The following is an 18,593-nucleotide window of genomic DNA, read 5'->3' on the forward strand; positions in this document are numbered from 1 at the left end:
AAACAATGGAGGGGGTAACAATGCTCAATAGGAAGTGTACTCATTGCCTTGCTCATGTAACTGTAACCCTCTGTATAGTATCTTTACAATAAAAAAATCTAAAAAAATAAAATAAAATAAAGTAAAATTGACTCTTGGTGTTCTCAACAAACCCACCTTATTATTAAGTAGATGCTATTTTGAGATCTCCAGTAAAGAAGAGATGTTTTCAGTTTAGTGAAGCTTGCTCATGCACTTCTTCCAGTGTTCTGCCTTAATTCTTTCTTTGGAAATATTTGATTTTGTTGGCCCTAACAAGTCTTTTCCCTTTTGAATGAAAATCCAGAATGAATATCCAGTTGACTGGGTTAGTGGGTAACCTCTAAGATTATCCTTATCGTTGCTGTCCATGTGTTTACTCCCTTACCTTCAATGTGGGTGATCCAGGACTTAATTCTAACCAACACAATATGCCACAGATGACAAGATACCATTTCCATGATTAAGTTACCCCCAACTAATCTTTGTCTTGCTTGCAAAGTCTATGGATTCCTTTCTTCCTGGCTGGCCTTAATGAAGAAAGGAAGCCACAATATAGAGGTTCTTGCCCATAATACAACTGATATTACTGCTGCTGCTTAGCAAACAACCATAAAGTTAGTGGGTTAAAACTATATTTTAATGTTAATTTTACTTCTGTTTTTATACATCAGGAGTCTAGTACTACTCAATTAAGGTTTCACAAAGCTGCAAGCAAGATGTCCTCCAGGGCTATGGCCTAATATAAGGCATGCATTCCTCTCCCAGGCTCATTGGTTGCTGGCAGAATTCAAATTGTAGGATTGAGGTCCTCAAATGGTAGAAGCTGTCCTCCAACTCCTGGTACATGACCTTCTCCATAAATATGCCAATTGGCTTCTTCTGAGAGGTCATCTCTGAAGCTCTAAATTGTTCTGACTTCCTTGTTGGTCATGGGTGTTCTGACTTCTTTTATGGAGGAGTTCTTGAGCTTCTTCGAAAGGGGTTACCTAATTAGGTCAGGGCCACCTAGGATTAGCATCTTTTAAACGTTAGTGTAAGGCTAAGAATTTTAAATTCAATTTGTCTTTTACTCAAACTCAAAGGGAAAGCATTATTCAAGGCATGTGGCACCAACAAGTGAGATCCTTGAGGTCATCTTAGAAGTCAAGCCACTATAAATGACATAATTTAATACCATTTGAAAGCTTTATTTTCACTTAGTTCCTACTTCATGGTGTGTGTGTATGTGTTCATACTGGGGCTTGAACTTCTAAGTGATACCCGTTACCTATTTTTTGATAAAGGCTAACTCTTGCCAGGCACTGAGTATTGCGGTTCAAAGCCAGCCTGGGCATGAAAGCCCATAAAACTCTTATCTCCAATAAACCACCAGAAAACTGGAAGTGGTGCTGTATCTCAAGTGGTAGAGCACTAGCCTTGAGCTGAAGAGCTGAGGGAGAGAGCTCAGGCCCAGAGTTCAAGCCCCATGACCAACAACAACAACAAAAAAAGGCTATCCCTTTACCAATTAACCTGCAACTCCACTTACAGTTTCTTGCTGGTTAATTAGAGCTAAGAGTTTCCTGCATGGGTTACTTCAAAACATGATCCTCAGATCTTAGCTTCCTAGTAGTTAGGATTATAGGCAGGAGCCACTAGTACCCAACTTCTACCATATGTTTTGGTAATGTATTTTTGCTATATTGTACTAAAATTTAATTTTAAAATTTGAAATTAATTTAAAATTTTTAAATTTAAAAATAAATTTTCCCTTAATGAAATTAGAACTTTATTAATATTCACAAAGATTACTGTTAGGATTTCAAAATCATGTATTTTGTACTAGCATTTTTACAACCTTTGTTTATGAAAGACAAAGCGTTTTAAGTGGGAAAATGGTCACTATGATTGAAGAATAAAATGATTTGTTTGGGGCTGGGAATGTGGCTTAGTGGCAGAGTGCTTCTCTAGCATGCATGAAACCCTGGATTTGATTCCTCAATACCACATAAACAGAAAAATCTGGAAGTGAAGCTATGGCTCAAGAGGTAGAGTGCTAGGCTTGAGCAAAAGATGCTCAGGGACAGTGTCCAGGCCCTGAGTTCAAGCCCCAGGACAGGCAAAAAGAAGGTTTGTTCACAAGCTTGAATGTGGAAAGTGAAGGTCTTTTGGTCTATTAAATACATAGCACCTACGAGCCAGGAAAGCAGCTTCTTAATCCCTTCCATTCCTTGTGGAATAGTGCGCACAGGATTAAGCCAAACTTGATTTGTCACTGTCAACTCTAGGGACAGTTGAAATAAACAAGTTTGGCAATCTGTGGCAGGATCCTCACTCCAGATCACAACATGTAATCTGAAATAATTGTGCATAATCACCTCCCAAAAGAAAGAAATGGGAAGCAAAGAAACATCAACACTAAGTTTCTCTACAAATATGTGTTATTTACACAACTGCATTTAGACAGTCTTTATTCAGGCTTAAGGCATTTTATGTCCTGGGATATTTTAAAATTAGATATTTTTGCCCCCATTTGATCAGTGGGTAACTTCCATATCCCTCCAAATTTCATTCATATTCATTTATTTTAACAGCAGAACCAATCAGATATATTTATTAAAATAATTTCATAAACAAATTTTGACTCAGGTTTTAACAAATACATTTAAAACTGTTACAGTGCCACGAGGTGGTGAACATTGTCTTATGAAATAAGAAGTAAAATTATTTAGCAAAAACCATTAAATATCTTAGAGTTCAATTTTCACATACAAAAATACATTGTTTTATGCAACACTGAACAGTTAAGGCCACAACACTTCAAGAAGAGGTTGAGATGTTGAGATATATTTTGAAATCGCTTGTCAAAAATATTTGCATACATAAATATCAAAACTGGTCATACTGCTCAAATAAAATCTATAATTTACATCTTTAAATTTATTTTATTAGAAATTTTCTTTCAGAAGTCATAACATTTTTCAAGTATAAACTATGAATGTGCTTGATGACCATGAAAACATAAGACATATCTTTATAATATCATACAGGATTTTGACTTTCCCTCAGCAGTATTTGATGGTGAAGGATCCTGAAAGTTTTGTTCCATTTGGCTCTGACTGGCATCTTTGTTATCGCTTGGTAATGGTACTTCATCTCCTACTGGTTTGATGGTTTCAGGTGACTCATTCTGTGTAAATCTCTGACCTGTCAGAGACATCCATTTAAGGAAAAACATCTAGAAAAAACATACACAAAGAAAAAAGATTCCATTTCAGTAAGTGAAATACTCACTTGGTATGCAGGGGTATTACTTTAAACAGGCATGATCATGACGTCATCCCATCTTTACGGAGTGCTACATGTCAGCTGGTTTATTCTTAGCACACATCAGTCTTATTCCATTTTACCAAAATACAGTCACGACTCCACCCTAAATCAACATCTTTCAGGATATAAACTTTAACATTATCAACATCTTGGTAATATGGCCATTTTTTGTCAAAAAAATGATTTCACTTTGTTGTAAGAGAGAAAAACACGGAAAGTAGGATATTACCTATAGTTAACTTTTAAATATAACCAGAATGGGCCACTTTGGGGACACTTGCCATCCACAGTGTGTCATATGTAAAGAAAAACATTCTGGAGGAAGACATATTTCCCTATTCCTGTGGATCAGAACTCCTAACAAAGTGTTAGTGTTGCCAAATGATGGCTGTGTGAGTCCTGTGGGTCTGTGCAGGCAGGCAGTGAGATGTAGGGACCTGTTGCTCAGGGGAGGTCAATGCTGCAAATGTACAGAATCCAGACATGAACTTGAAGAGATGAAAGAACTCAGGGATTCCTGGAAGGCAGAAAGAAAGATGATAAGAGGAGATACCGGGGACTGGGAATGTGGTAGAGTGCTTGTCTCAAATGTGTGAAGCCAGAAGTAGTGCTGTGGCTCAAGTGGTAGAGTGCTAGCCTTTGGTATGGAGGCTCAGGGACAGTGCCCAGGCTCTGAGTTCAAGCCCCCAGGACTGGAAAAAAAAAAGAGATACTGAGGAAGAGCAAAATGGGAGGGGGTGTAGCACTGAGGACTGCAGGAGAACATAAGGAAAAGGCATCTCAGGCATCAGGCAAGGAAAACATATTAAGAAGATAGGGGCCAACAGAGCCACATGCAGGAGTTATCAGGTAAAATGCCAATGGAAGTTTCATCCTACTTAAGCTCTTTGAGGATTTACCCAGAGAGAAAACAGGTTTCTTTCTCTTTTCTTTTTTTTCTTTCTTTCCTTTCTTTCTTTTTCTTTTTTTGTCAATCTTGGGGCTTCAGCTCAGGGCTCAGGCACTGTCCCTGAGCTTCTTTTGGCTCAAGGCTAGACTCTGAAACTTGAGCCATAGTGCCACTGCTGGCTTTTTCTGTTTATGTGGTACTGAGAAATCAAACCCAGGGCTTCATGCATGCTAGACAAGCTCTCTACCACTAAGCCACATTCCAATCCCTAGAAAACAGGAATCTTAATGAATTACAATACAAATAATGATTCTGACATGATGCCAACACAATAAAACAGGAAAGAAAAACTAAGTTGGGAATTGGTTCTTTTAGAAATCAAGATAGTGCTAATAATGACCATTCATTTATAACCTTAAAATGGAAGAATTAAAAGTGAAAAGTTATAAAGCTTCTAGAAAAAGTGTTTATGGATTAAAATGGAAGCAATCTTGTTTCTGCTATTTTTGAGGGATAACAAAACACCAAGAAATTCCAAGGGCTGGGAATGTGGCTTAGTGGTAGAATGCTTGCTTAGCATACATGAAGCCTGGGTTCGATTCCTCAGTAGCACATAAACAGACAAAGCTGGAAGTGGCACTGTGGCTTAAGTGGCAGAGTGCTAGCATTGAGCAAAAAAAAAAAGCTCCGGGGCAGTGACCAAGCAGACTTCAATCCCCAGGACTGGCAAAAAAATTCTAAGTATAAAAATATAATTTTATAAATGTGCAGATAATCTCACAAGAAATCAAGGGAAGCTGGGTGCTGGTGGCTTACGCCTGTAGTCCTAGCTACTTAGGAGGCTTAGATCTGAGGACTGCAGTTGGAAGCATGAAGAAAGTCCATGAGAATTTAATCTCCAATAAACTACTCAGAAAAAGCCAGAAGTGGCACTGTGGCTCAAGTGGTAGAATGTTAGCTAGCTTTGAGCAGAAAGAGGCTCAAGGATAGTGCTGGGCAAGAAAAAAAAGGAAGAAAGAAAAAAAAATTAAAGGAAATCCCTGTGGGCCAAAAAATGAGGAAGGTTCACAAGCCTCAGAGGTGAATACTAAAATGACATTGGTCTCATAACTTAAAGATGATTGAATTTTAACAGATTTGATCTCACAAAATGTGGGGAAAAGAATTGAGAGTGCTATATAAGGTGAGAATTCTGTAAGTACTATATCCTTAACACAAGTCCACATACAAATGACTCTCTTGGCTTGGATTATTTTGTGTGTGCTACTGGGGTTTGAAATTAGGCAGGTAGTCTACAACTTAAGCCATGTTCCAAGGCTTTTACAACAGCTTTAGTTGTCTTTTAGATAGTCTCATATATTTTTGATTGGGTCAACCTCCGACTGCTGTTGTCCTCCCTACCTTCTCCTCCCATGTAGCTGTGAATATTGGTGTGAGCCACTCTGCCCCAACTTGTTGGTTGAGATGGAGTATCACTGTTCTTGAGCAGACTGGCCTCAATTTGAGATACTCCCAATCTCTACCTTTCAAGTAGCTCATATTATAGGCCTGAGCCATGGTGCCTTTTGGCTTCCCTTTTATGAGGAAGAAAAAAATGTTTTGCTGAGATGAGTTTGAGGTTCATGTGATCAATGTGATAATTAACCCAAAGTGCTTCCTGCCATTTCATACCTAACAGAGGGTAATAAATATTCTCTATGAGGGGGTAACAATGCTCAATAGGAAGTGTACTCATTACCTTACTCATGTAACTATAACCCTCTGTATAGTATCTTTACAATAAAAAAAATTAAATAAATATTCTCTATAGATGAATTCACTTTAATCTAGGCTTTATAGGATTGCCACAAAAAAGTCCTACTTGAACATAAACTTGGGAGTCCAAATTACAAAATACATCTATAAACAAGTTGCTATTATCAAGTCCACCAAAGTAATACATAAATATTGACTCCTGATGATAGCTGACACTGGAATTAAGAAATATAGAATAGAAAGTAAGTATATTAACTGATTTAAAAAGCAAAAACCAAATATTAATTTTTCAAAGAACATATTTAATTGAAAAAAGAACCAAAATAAAACTTTAAAATATGAAAAAATTAGCTGGGCACTGGTGGCCCACACCTGTAATTTTATCTACTCAGGAGGCTGAGATCTGAGGATTATGGATCAAAGCCAGTCTAGGCAGGAAAGTCCCTGAGATTCTTATCTCCAATTAACCACCAGAAAACTGGAAGTGATTCTGTGGCTCAAGTGGTAGAGTGCTCGCCTTGAGCTGAAGAGCTCAGGGACAGTTACCATGCCCAGAGTTCAAGCCCCACGACTGATTATATACAAAAAAATAAGGCCAGACACTACTGGCTCACATCTGTGAATCCTAGCTACTTGGAAGGCTGAAATAAAAGGATTGCAGTTTGAGGCCAGTTAAGACACCCCTTCTTACCAATACCTGGATGCAGTGGCACATGCTTATCATCACAGCTACATAGGAAGCATAGACAGATCATTTTTGAGGCACTCACTAGGCATGAAAGGAGATCCTATCTAAAACTAACCAACAAGGGCACTAAAGGACTCAGTGATAAAAGTACCTGCCTAGTAAGAGTGAGGATGAGTTCAAATACCATTACTGCCAAAAAATATAATCAACGAACTTATAATTTAATAAGTAGGTGAAAGAGCAGAATAATTTCAACAAAAGAGAAGCTCTCAAGTCAATAACAACCTTTACATTCCCTATCACAGATATAGAAAATATGAAATAGATAATAAAAGATATGGAGAACAGAATGGAAAAGTTTCATGTCAGAGTTCAAAAAGTAAAAGAGTTAATATTTAAATATATTATGAAAAAGAATTTTTAAAAATATAGTGAATAAGGGCTGGAAGTGTGGTTCAAATGGCAGAGTGCTTACCTAGCAAGCATAAGGACTTATAACACCAAAAATATATAATTAATGAAACAAATTTTCAGATTCAAGAGTCATAATAAATTCCAAGAAGGTTAAAATGAAAATTTAAGAGCTAGGCATCCCAAATATATCAAAGACAGACAATCTAAGAAAGCACTAAAAAAGCAGTAAGAGAGCCAGGTGCTGGTGACTCACACCTATAATCCTAGCTACTCAGAAGGCTGAGGTCTGAGGATTGCGATTGAAAGCCAGCCCGGGCAGGAAAGTCCATGAGACTTTTATCTCCAATTAGCCACCAGAAAACTGGAAGTGGCACTGTGGATCAAGTGGTAGAGCGCTCGCCTTGAACTGAAGAGCTCAGGGACAGTGCCCAGACCCAGATTTCAAGCCCCACAACCGACCAAAATTCACTGACAGAAACATGACGTTATTTATTAAGTTATCAAAAATTATACTAAAGCAGTATTTTGAGCCAGACACTGGTGGCTCACAGCTGTAATCCTAGCTACTTAGGAGCCTGAGATCTGAGGATCATGGTTCAAAGCCAGCCTAGGCAGGAAAAGTCCGTGAGACTCCTATCTTCAATTAACCACCAAAAAACCAGAAGTAGTGCTGTGGCTCAAGTGGTAGAGCACTGACCTTGAGCTGAAGAGCTGAGAGATAGTGTCCAGGCCCAGAGTTCAAGCCCCATGACCCCCCCAAAAAAAGCAGTATTTTGGTGTTTTCTGTTTTGTGCAGTACTAGAAAACAAATCTGGTATGCTAGACAAGGCCTCTGAAGAAATATCTTTTAATACTATTTTTTTATTTTTTCAATTTTTAAAAATTATTAAGTAGGGCTGGGAAGGTGGCTCAGTGGGTAGAGTGCTTGCCTAGCATACATGAAGCCCTGGGTTTGATTCCTCAAAACCACATACACAGAAAAAGTTGGAAGTGGTGCTATGGCTCAAGTGGTAGAGTGCTAGCCTTATGTAAAAGAAGCTCAAGGACAGTGCCCAGGCACTGTTCAAGTCCCAGGACTGGCCAAAAAAATTAGAATAAATGTGAAGGAAGGGGCAATGGGACAGAAAAAAATTCTAAAATCCTTGTACTATTTGGGAAAAAGATAGGAACATCAAATGCCTTAGATTAAGGATGTATGTGAAAATGGAAAATTAATTCCACTTACCTTTTTGGATTTTTTCACTTCTTGACTTGGTGTTGAATCACTAACTTCCAGGTTGTCTGGAGAAGTACTCGGGGCACATTCATGCATGTTTCCTACAATCGAATACATTTAAATATATCGTTCATTCTGCAGGGCACCAGTGGCTCATGCCTATAATCCTAGCTACTCAGGAAGCTGAGATATGAGGACCAAGGTTTTAGACTACCCTAAAGCCCTGAACACTGACATGTGAACACCATGAATCATATATTTGCATGTGAAGTATCTGTGATAGTTATAAATGAAAACAGATATGCCTGGGTTAACATATTTCATAACTTGTTAATGAGGGTCAGATGACAGTAAAAGCTGTAAAAAACATATGTGAATAAGCTTATGATGACCTAAAAACATGGATACATATATATGCATACATATATAAATATTTTATACTTAACTTTTCTTTAATAAATTTTCTTAAAATTTTATCTAAAATTTAAAAATATGCTTTTGAAGTCAAATGTGTTCATACCTTTTGGATTTTTGTTGTATTCATGAACAGCTAGATCCTCTACACTGGCTTTTCTTTCCTATAAACAATAAAGACACAATGTCACAAAAATAACATATTCATAAGCCAGGTGCCAGTGGCTCATGCCTGTAATCCTGGCTACTCAGGAGACTGACCTCTGAGGATCGTGGTTCAAAGCCAGCCTGGGCAGGAAAGGCCGTGAAACTCTTATCTCAAATAAACCACCAGAAAACTGGAAATGGTGCTGTGGTTTAAGTGGTAGAGCACTATCCTTGACCTGAAGGGCTGAGGGACAGAGCTCAGGCTCAAAATTCAAGCCCCATGACTGACGCCCCCCCCCAAAAAAAAAAACCTCACACAAAACAAAACCCATATTCATCCTGTGGTAGGTAAATTAGTCTTGGTTTTTAAGCAGAGTTACAGAGCCTGTCTCTAGCTAATAAGATAAATATATGATGATTACTTCTTTTTTTTTCTGGTACTGGGGCTTGAACTCAGGGATGGAGTTCTTATTTATTTATTTTTATTTATTTATTTTTTTTGTTGGTCATGGGGCTTGAACTCTGGGCCTGGGTGCTGTCTTGTCCCTCAGCTCTTCAGCTGAAGGTGAGCACTCTACCACTTGAGCTACAGCACCACTTCCAGTTTTCTAGTGGTTTATTGCCCGGGCTGGCTTTGAACTGCGATCCCCAGATCCTTAGCCTTCTGAGTAGCTAGGATTACAGAGGTGAGCCACCGGTGCCCGGCTCTTATTTATTTTTAATCTCACAATTGGCTCTCTATCAGCTGAGCCATACCTCGACTTCCATGTGATGATTACTTCATCTTGCTAGGCTGTTGTGAAATTAAGGTCCTTATATATTAATTACTAATGTTCTAGTTTAAAATTATATGATTAAAAAACCAGTATGACTCAAAAATTTTCCTCAAAGATGATTCAGAAATATTAACTGGCATATAATTAATCTCAACATTTTACCATCTATAATAGGTATTCAATAATTTCTGTATTAGAAGTTTAGAAACCATCCTGATCCAAATTATAAATGCTTCCTATGAAGAGAATCATTTTCCCTTTCTGAAAAAAAAAAAGCTGACAGAATATTTTTAGCCTCAGTGTGAGGAAGGAGCCTTGGCAAAAGAAGGCACCAAAGATGAGAATGATCTCTAAAGAACAATAATATTTTGTAAAGTAAAAAATACGTGCACAAAGCTGAGTGCCAGTGGCTCATGGCTATAATCCTAGCTATTCAGAAGGCTGAGATTTGAGGATCACAGTTCAAAGCTAGCCCAAGTAGGAAAGTCTGTCAGATTCTTATATATCTAACACACTACCAAAGGAAGTGGAGTTATGACTCAAGTGGTAGAACACTAGCCATGAGCAAGAGAAGCTTTGGGACAGGCCTTGAGTTCAAGCTCCAGGACCAGCACAATAAACAAAAAAAGAAAAACAAAAAATACATGCCCATAAAACAATACATGTATCTTAAGTACAAATTCAAATAAAAGGATATATAGATACATTTCAGTAGTTATCTATGTCAGAAAAAAGGAGAATGGGAGTAGGGCTAAAAGAAAATTAATTCAGCTGGGCGCCAGTGGCTCATGCCTGTAATCCTAGCTACTCAGGAGGCTGAGATCTGAGGATTGTGGTTCAAGGCCAGCCCAGGCAGGGAAGTCTGTGAGACTCTTATCTCCAATTAACCACTAGAAAACTGGAAGTGGCGCTGTGGCTCAAGTAATAGAGCGCTAGCTTTGAGCAGCAACAGCACCCAGGCCCAAAGTTCAAGCCCCACGACCAACTAAAAACAAACAAACAAGAGAATTCAAGTAAAAGGAAAGAACGTAGCACAGAGCAGGGATCAGAGTACAGAAGTCTCAACTAATAGTACATGAGAGTTACGGAATGAAAATAGATTCGTACAATGCTATTGGGTTTGGGTTTCAGAATTCCACACATCTGAAATTAGAACCAAATATTGTTAGTAAACAAATCATTTCAAACTGACCAACTGTCTGTCTCCTAGCACAACAACAAATAATGGAAATTATGCTTGTAACATTCCTAAATTGATTTTCAGGATGATCATTGCTCTCTCAGTAATACCTCCTCTTAATTCTTCTTTACATATTTCTGTCTATATTTTATCTGTGAAGAATTAAGCACAACATCAAATACTGCTGGGACCAACTTTCATTTGTTCATATACATTTAAATGTATGGACGTACACATCCCATTTTCCTACTAGCACTGGGGCTCCTAACTTTGAATTTTCAGTATTTTAAATACCTATGCCCAATTTTATTGTTCATTTCCCAGAAGTATACTACCCATACCAACTGACTTCTACGCATGTGGGAGATAGCATTCTACCAAGCAGTGTGGCAAGTGTGTAAGAGAAAAGATTTGCTTAATTTAGAAAGTAGGCAAAGCCTTTTCTTGGCACATGAGTAAAGTATTGCTGCTCCCATAGGATAACAGAACTTTCAGGGACTAGGAAACCATAGGATCAAGATGCAAACATCTATCAGCACACCTCTTCAGCGATTTCAGCTGGAATATCTTTGACACTTCCTGGCACTTTGGTTTCACCATGGTCACCTGCAGCAACATTTTTATCATCTTCCACACTTTTTTTCTCTTCTGTTTGTTTGGCACTAATTTGACTGTCATTATCTTCTGGTTTGTGGTCTGTAATTTCGGAAACACTCAGATCCTATGACAAAGTTGATCACAAGAGAAGAGTAAGATTAGAAAAAAGAGATTTAATACTGCTATCATAAATAATTTATACTATCTTAAATAACATGTAGAATATTAAGTCATATATAGCAGTTGCATAGATAAAACATCTATTTCAACATCTAGGTTTCTTAAATGGTATTAGTACCTACAGCATGGTTAAAATGGTAAAATTTAAATATTTATTTTCGTGACTGGCTCTACAAGATGCTTTTAAACTTGAAAGAGTGAAAAACATTTTCTATTTATTATGGCATTATAATATAGATGTATTGTGCTCATTTTTTAAAACATAGGACTTTAGAATCCTTCCAAAGATATTTTCCCCTGATATTTATAAAAGAGATAAGTGTAACTACTTATATTTCAGGCAAAGATAAAAGGGTACCTAATAGTAATCCTTTGCTCTTGATTGTTAAGAGCAGAGGAAAATTCAAATAGAGATAGAACTTGGTTTATGTGGCTTCTAGCCAGCTAATCCAAATTAGAAAACACTATGCATTTGGTAGATGTATAGTCCATATTGTAATACTTAGTAAGTACAGGAAGTAAGCATTGGTTTTAGCCTTTTTCCTCTACTGAGACTTTTTTGAAGTTATATAAGGTAAATGCTATGGTGGCTATAATTTACCAGAAACCAAAAACTTATTTCTGCATGATTTTCCCTCTAGGTAACATATTATGCATATGCATAACTATGGTTAACTAACATTACTTATGGATGGTAAATATGTACATAATTATATATAAGTGGTAGACTAACTAGAAAGAACCGTAATGCTAAGAGTCAGAGTTTCAGACTATGCCCCTGTCTCACATGGGCATGGACAGTGAACTGTATTCCCAGCAAAGTTTGGCTAGTCTGGCACTAACTCAATTCCTGTCAGGCTTGCTAGCTTAGACATTAGTGTCCTTGTAGAATAATAAAGTGATATTATTTTAAAAAAAGACTTTGGAATTTTATTTTAGAAATAGGCAAATCACACATACATGTCTACAAACTACAATTTTAATCAGTAACAAAGAAAATGTATACTATAAGAGCTGCTGGAACTACATCATCTTCTAAATTTGACAAAGCTATTAGAAAATGGCATTTTTTGCTAAAAAATTACAATTAAGCATTTGGGACTTTTTAAGTACATCTGAAATTATTCTATATACGTCTGGACAACTACTTTAAGTCACAGAAAACACTTACCTTCAAACTGAAACAATTTAGGAGAAATTGGTAGAACTGTTGTTTTATAAAGAGAAAGGGTAAAGTTTAAGTACATTTTTGGCACTACTATTTAAGATAGAAAGAGGTGAATGGTCAAGTAAGATTCTTGTGTTAGGAACACAGGAGGTGAATGGGCCTGACTTCTCACAAAAGGACTTGTTTCAGGGGTCACACAACATGGGTTAACACTTTTAAATTATCTTTACAGAATAGTAAGAAAGCCAATGTTTCTTGTGAGGTTTCAGTGTGCTTAAGAATACAATCACAGGGCTGGGTGATATAGTTCAGATGTAGAGAGCTTGTTTTGTATGCATGAGATTTCTGAGTTGGTTCTCAGTAATACACAGATAAATTACATACCATGCTTTAAAATTAGAGGCTTCTTTTAGAAGGTAGCTTGGGGTTATCCTTGGACAGAGAATGGGAAGCGGGGATGGGAAGAAGGGCATCTGAGGAGCTTTAAACTAAGCTTTTATTTGCCAGTCCTGGGGCTTGAACTCAGGACCTGGGCGCTTTCCCTGAACTTTTGCTTAAGGCTAGCACTCTACCACTTGAGCTACAGTGCCACTTCTGGTCTTTTCTGTGTATGTGGTATTGGGGAATTGAACTCAGGGCTTCATGCATGCTAGGCAAGCACTCTACCACTAAGCCACATACCCAGCCCCCCTAGTTTTTAAGTTTAAAAAGACCCACATCTAAAGAACTATAAAGCATAACATTTCATGTTACAATTCTGGATTCATGACTTTCTTCAATGTCATATAGGGTACAGAATGGTTTCCCAATATATTAATGCATCATGAAACTTTATAACTAAGTTCTATCAGCAACAAAATACATATATTAAAGTTCAATTTCAAGGAGTTTTCTTTGCTTTCTTTTTTGGTCAGTTGTGGGGCTTGAGCTCAGACCCTGGGCACTTTTCCTGAGCTCTTTTGCTTAAGGATAGCACTCTACCACTTTGAGCCACAGCTCATTTCCAACTTTTTTGGTGGTTAATTGAAGATAAGAATCTCATGGACTTTCTTGCCTGGGCTGGCTTCGAACCATGATCCTCAGATGTCAGCCTTCTGAATAGCTAGGATTACAGGCATGAGCCATCAGCATTCGGCTAAGGACTTTTTTTTTTTGCTTTTTTGGTTATTTTTTTGGATTGGAAAAGGTAACATGTTTTTTCTATACTAGAAATCACCAAATAGTAGTGAGAGGATATTAAATACAAAGGTCTAAGCACTGTTTTCTAAGCCTTGCTCTACCTCAGCATGGCATCTAATTACTTTGCAGGATATATATAAAATAGGAAAAAGGAAAAATATTATATATGTACATATGTATATATATGTTATATATATTATATATAACACTGTTTTATATATATGTATATACACACACACACACACACACACACACACACACACACAGTGAATAGCACTCTTTCCATGCAGCACTCAATTTTCCAATCCAAAAGAAGGAAGACATGGCTTTTCACCTCACTTCCAATTCCATCCCAAAATGTCTTTAAGATACATGTTCCCATGTCTTCATCCCCACAATCCTAGTCCAGGCCCTCTTCATTCTTTGCCTGGCCTACTATAACTGCTGCAGTCTAACTGTGATCTGTGACTTGGGTTCTATTCTTTTCAAATCCATTCTCCATAAATTGCCAGGATGGTTATACAAAAACCCAAGTGTAGTCAACTTACTCTTTAACATCTTTTTATTTTTTGCTAGTTCTGGGGCTTGAACACTGGGGCCTGAGCACTGTCCCTAAGCTTCTTTTGCTCAAGGCTAGTACCTTAATACTTGAGCCACATCGCCACTTCCAGCTTTTTCTGTGTATGTGGTACTGAGGCATCAAACCCAGGGCTTCATGTATGCTAGGCAATACTTTACCACTAAGCCACATCCCCAAGTCCCTTCTTTAACCTCTTTTACAAACATGTAAGACCAAATATTCTTTTTTTGGGGGGGGTCCGGTCGTGGGGCCTGAACTCTGGGCCTGGGCGCTGTCCCTCAGCTCTTCAGCTCAAGGCTAGCGCTCTACCACTTGAGCCACAGCGCCACTTCGGCTTTTTGCTTATGTGGTGCTGAGGAATCGAACCCAGGGCCTCTTGCATGCAAGGCAAGCACTCTACCACTGAGCCACCTTCCCAGCCCCAAGACCAAATATTCTTATGATTTCCCATCAGCCTAGAAAGCCCCATTCCCTTAACCTTGTTGTCTTGTTAAGTTTTGTTTGACCTGTCTTGTTTCATGACTTAAGGTTCTTTACTTCATAATGAAGACCTTTCTCCTGACTTCTCTGTGGCAGTTTAAGTTCCACTCCTAACACAGTCTAATGTATGAAAAAAATTCTTATACATCCTATAGAGCTTCTTGAAATCAAGAGCCATATCTTATTCCCTGCATACACAAGACACAGTATCTGTTTCTTCTCATTAGTTAAAGGATTCAAATGGAGGAAAGATATACATTTGGTGGTAATATTTTATCTTTGGACAGGCCTAGCCAAAACCACAGGAAACAAATAACACTGAAGAAATAGGGTTAGCCAGGTACCAGTGGCTCATGCCTATAATTCTAGCTACTGGAGGCTAAGATCTGAGGATTGTGATTTGAAGCCAGCCTACACAGGAAAGTCTGTGAGACCCTTATGTTCAATTAACCACAAGAAAACCAGAAGTGGCACTATGGCTCTAAGTGATAGAGCACTAGCCTTGACCCTAAAAGTTCATGAACAATACCCAGGCCCTGATTTCAAGCTCCATAACTGACCAAAAAAAAAAAGAGAAAGGGTTACCTTGATATTCCTAGGTGTTCTTTGAAGAAATATATACCTAAAGGGCATATAACATAACAGCTAAGAGGGCCCCAGGAGGTGGAATGTAAGTTGGCCTTACTTCTTGAGATCCACTTGACCTGAGGAAGTTTTGGTACATAAATATTTGTTGAATAAATAATATATACCAAACATTAAACTATGTGTCAAGTACTGGGAATACAATGCCACATATTTTTACGATGAAAAGAAGAAGGGATTACAACTCTTTCCTTGATGGTTGCATTTGGTTTAATGTATGTATACATGTTTAGCAAGTAAAGTAAGAAAAGGCACTTTAGTTGCACTCACCTTGAGTGCTGCTGTACAGCAGCAGCAGATGTTCTGTGGAAATTCAAAGCTTACCTTAAAGACTTGTTCTGACAGAGTACTCATTAGGAAACTGTAACTCAATGGCTTCTACATATATAGCCCATACTTCCCTCAGTAATGATCAGTGATAAACTACAGCCAAATCTTGAGCAACCAGCAGATGGGGGACACGAAAAAGGATCTAATTATTTTAATCTATATCTCCAAATCCATAGGGACAAAGTGCTCATTTTTAACTTCCTTTTCTTTCTCTGCTAAGATATATAAGTGATATCCATATTTACATTTATTAAGATATATATTAAGGTATATTAGTATATTTCAAAATATAATTTATAAATATGTAAACCACTTTTATTCATATAAGTCTGTGGTCTTTTAGCCATCCTCTAAGCCACTACTAGCCACTAGTAGACTCTTCTCGATAAACTTTAGAAAGTAAGAAGCTTGCTAGCCATTAATATGGAATTAAATAAATGGTCACTGAACAGCTCATTACTTAGTTTTTGGTCACTGCTTACCTTCATCAAAACTGCTAGTTTGCCTGAAGTTTGTATGATCTGGGATTCGTTATTGAGGATAAGAGATACCAGTAATTCTGATTCTGACAAAGCTCTAGTTGGTAATGAAATAGAGATGTTCCTATAGAAACACTCAGGTCACCTATTCTAACTTGATGTTTCCAGATGAAGAAACTGAGGCTTGCAAAGGCTAAGAAACTGGCCCAAGTTATCCAGCTAAAAAGTATAAAGCTAGAAGGAGGGCGCTGGTCTCTGAATAACTGTATATCCTCTTAATCAGAACACATGCTTGTTAAAGCAACTGCTTCTAAAGGTATACAAAGTTTCTGGCCGGGAAACTGCAAAGAAACTGCAAAGTGGACATCAAGACCAGTTCACATTCTGAGATGGGCACACTTCAAAATTACAATTTCATGTTGCTAAATGATAACCTCTCTTCAGGGGAAGAAGAATGCCTCTATTTCTAACATAAACAACTTTAGTTTAAAAGTTTCTCATTTCCCTGGAATTCCTTAAAAAGTTTCTTTATGAACTCTACGTCTGTCATCCATATTATTCAATCCTTTTCAAACTACTTTTGAGGTAACTATGTTTGAGCTAGGCTCTAGTGGCTCACACCCATAATCCTAGCTACTCAGAGGTGGAGACCTGAAGACTGCAGTTTGAAGCAAGCCCAAGTATGAAAGTCTATGACACTACTATGTCCAATTATTAACCACCAGAAAACCTGAAGTGGAGCTATGGTTCCAAGGTGCAGTGTGCTAGCCTTGAGCAACAAAGCTCAGGGACAGCATCTGGGACCTAAATTTAAGCCCATGACTGAGAAAACAAACAATGTTTGGGCACATACATTTTATCATAGTATTAATTCTATGTTATGAAAAGTTAATGAATGTGGTAGAATTTGGCTATGGCCCGCAATGCCTATCTATTTACCAGAGCTGCTTGTAGCTAAGTACAATTTGCAATTGCAACTAGGAAATTCTGCACTTCATTTGATTACATTTTTTCTCCTCATATTCTCTTTTACTCATTGAGAATCAAATGAGCAAAGAATTCAACTACACAAAATGTACAGGATGTTTACATCAAAATCTTCTCTGCCCCTTGTGTCTGAAGGGACTGAGAAAAGAAATCAGTTGGAAAGGGAGTTGGTGACTCATGCCTGTAATCTTAGCTACTCAGGAAGCTGAGATCTGAGGATTGAAGCCAGCCCAGGCAAGAAAATCCATGATACTACAGTAATCACCAATTAATCACCAAAAAGCCAGTGGTGAAAAGCTTTGGGACAGGGCCCATGCCTGAGTTTAACCTCCAGGACTGGAGCACATGTTACACACACAGAAACACACACACAGACACACACACAGACACACACGCACACACACACACACAGACACACACACACACACACACACCCCAAACACACACACACACACACACACACACACCCCAAACACAAGAAAACTACCTTCATAATATACATTAGAAATTTTAAGGGAAGACTGAAATTATTTTAGTGGACTCTAGCCCCTGTAAAATTCAACATCTAATATTAGATATTTTTGCCTTTCCACAAACAATACTATTTAAATTTAATCTTTATTTTACTTAAAACATTCTGACATACAAAAGACAAAATGAGAATTACAGAATAGTCAATGAAGAAAAGTCAGGGACAGAAAACATTGAGAATGAAGATTCAGACAGTACAGTTAAAATTCAGGAAGGAGATTAAAATACAAAGTTATAAAAGATAAGAAACATTAAAACTGTAACTTTGTAAGAGTGAAAAATATTTTATATAAAACTAGGCATATTTTAAAGTATAATTTTTCCTAAACATTTTCTATTCAAGTAACAAAATGAGAGAATAACAAATTCAGAATGAAAAGAATTTAAGTATTATTATCAATTATTCACTTAACTGTACAAATGAGGAAATTGAGTTCCAAAAAGTAACTCTGCCTGGCCTATAAGCAAAAGTTTTACACACTCCCAGATTGTTAATTTCCATTTCATTAGATATAATGCCATCTGCCTAGAGAGTAACTAAAAGAGATCACATTATTAAGATCGAAACTTCAAATACAGCTGTCACTGTAGATTTTAATAAAAAGGACACAAAAGCTAAAAGAAAAAA

General features: G+C 37.5%; 1 protein-coding gene across 1 annotated transcript in view; it reads right to left on the reverse strand.

Annotated features, from left to right (window-relative positions):
• Positions 1-2,652: 2,652 nt before the first annotated feature.
• Rpgr (retinitis pigmentosa GTPase regulator) overlaps positions 2,653-18,593 on the reverse strand; it is a 56,824-nt gene continuing 40,883 nt past the window's right edge. The window contains exons 15-18 of the mRNA XM_013026747.1: positions 11,351-11,530; positions 8,813-8,870; positions 8,302-8,393; positions 2,653-3,238 (exon numbers count right to left, since the gene is read on the reverse strand). Coding sequence (XP_012882201.1) covers positions 3,035-3,238; positions 8,302-8,393; positions 8,813-8,870; positions 11,351-11,530 — 534 coding nt within the window. The 3' untranslated portion in view covers positions 2,653-3,034. The remainder of the gene's footprint in view (positions 3,239-8,301; positions 8,394-8,812; positions 8,871-11,350; positions 11,531-18,593) is intronic.

This window comes from Dipodomys ordii, unplaced genomic scaffold, assembly GCF_000151885.1.
Source record: "Dipodomys ordii isolate 6190 unplaced genomic scaffold, Dord_2.0 Scaffold96, whole genome shotgun sequence".
In the NCBI taxonomy this organism is placed as follows: Eukaryota; Metazoa; Chordata; class Mammalia; order Rodentia; family Heteromyidae; genus Dipodomys; species Dipodomys ordii.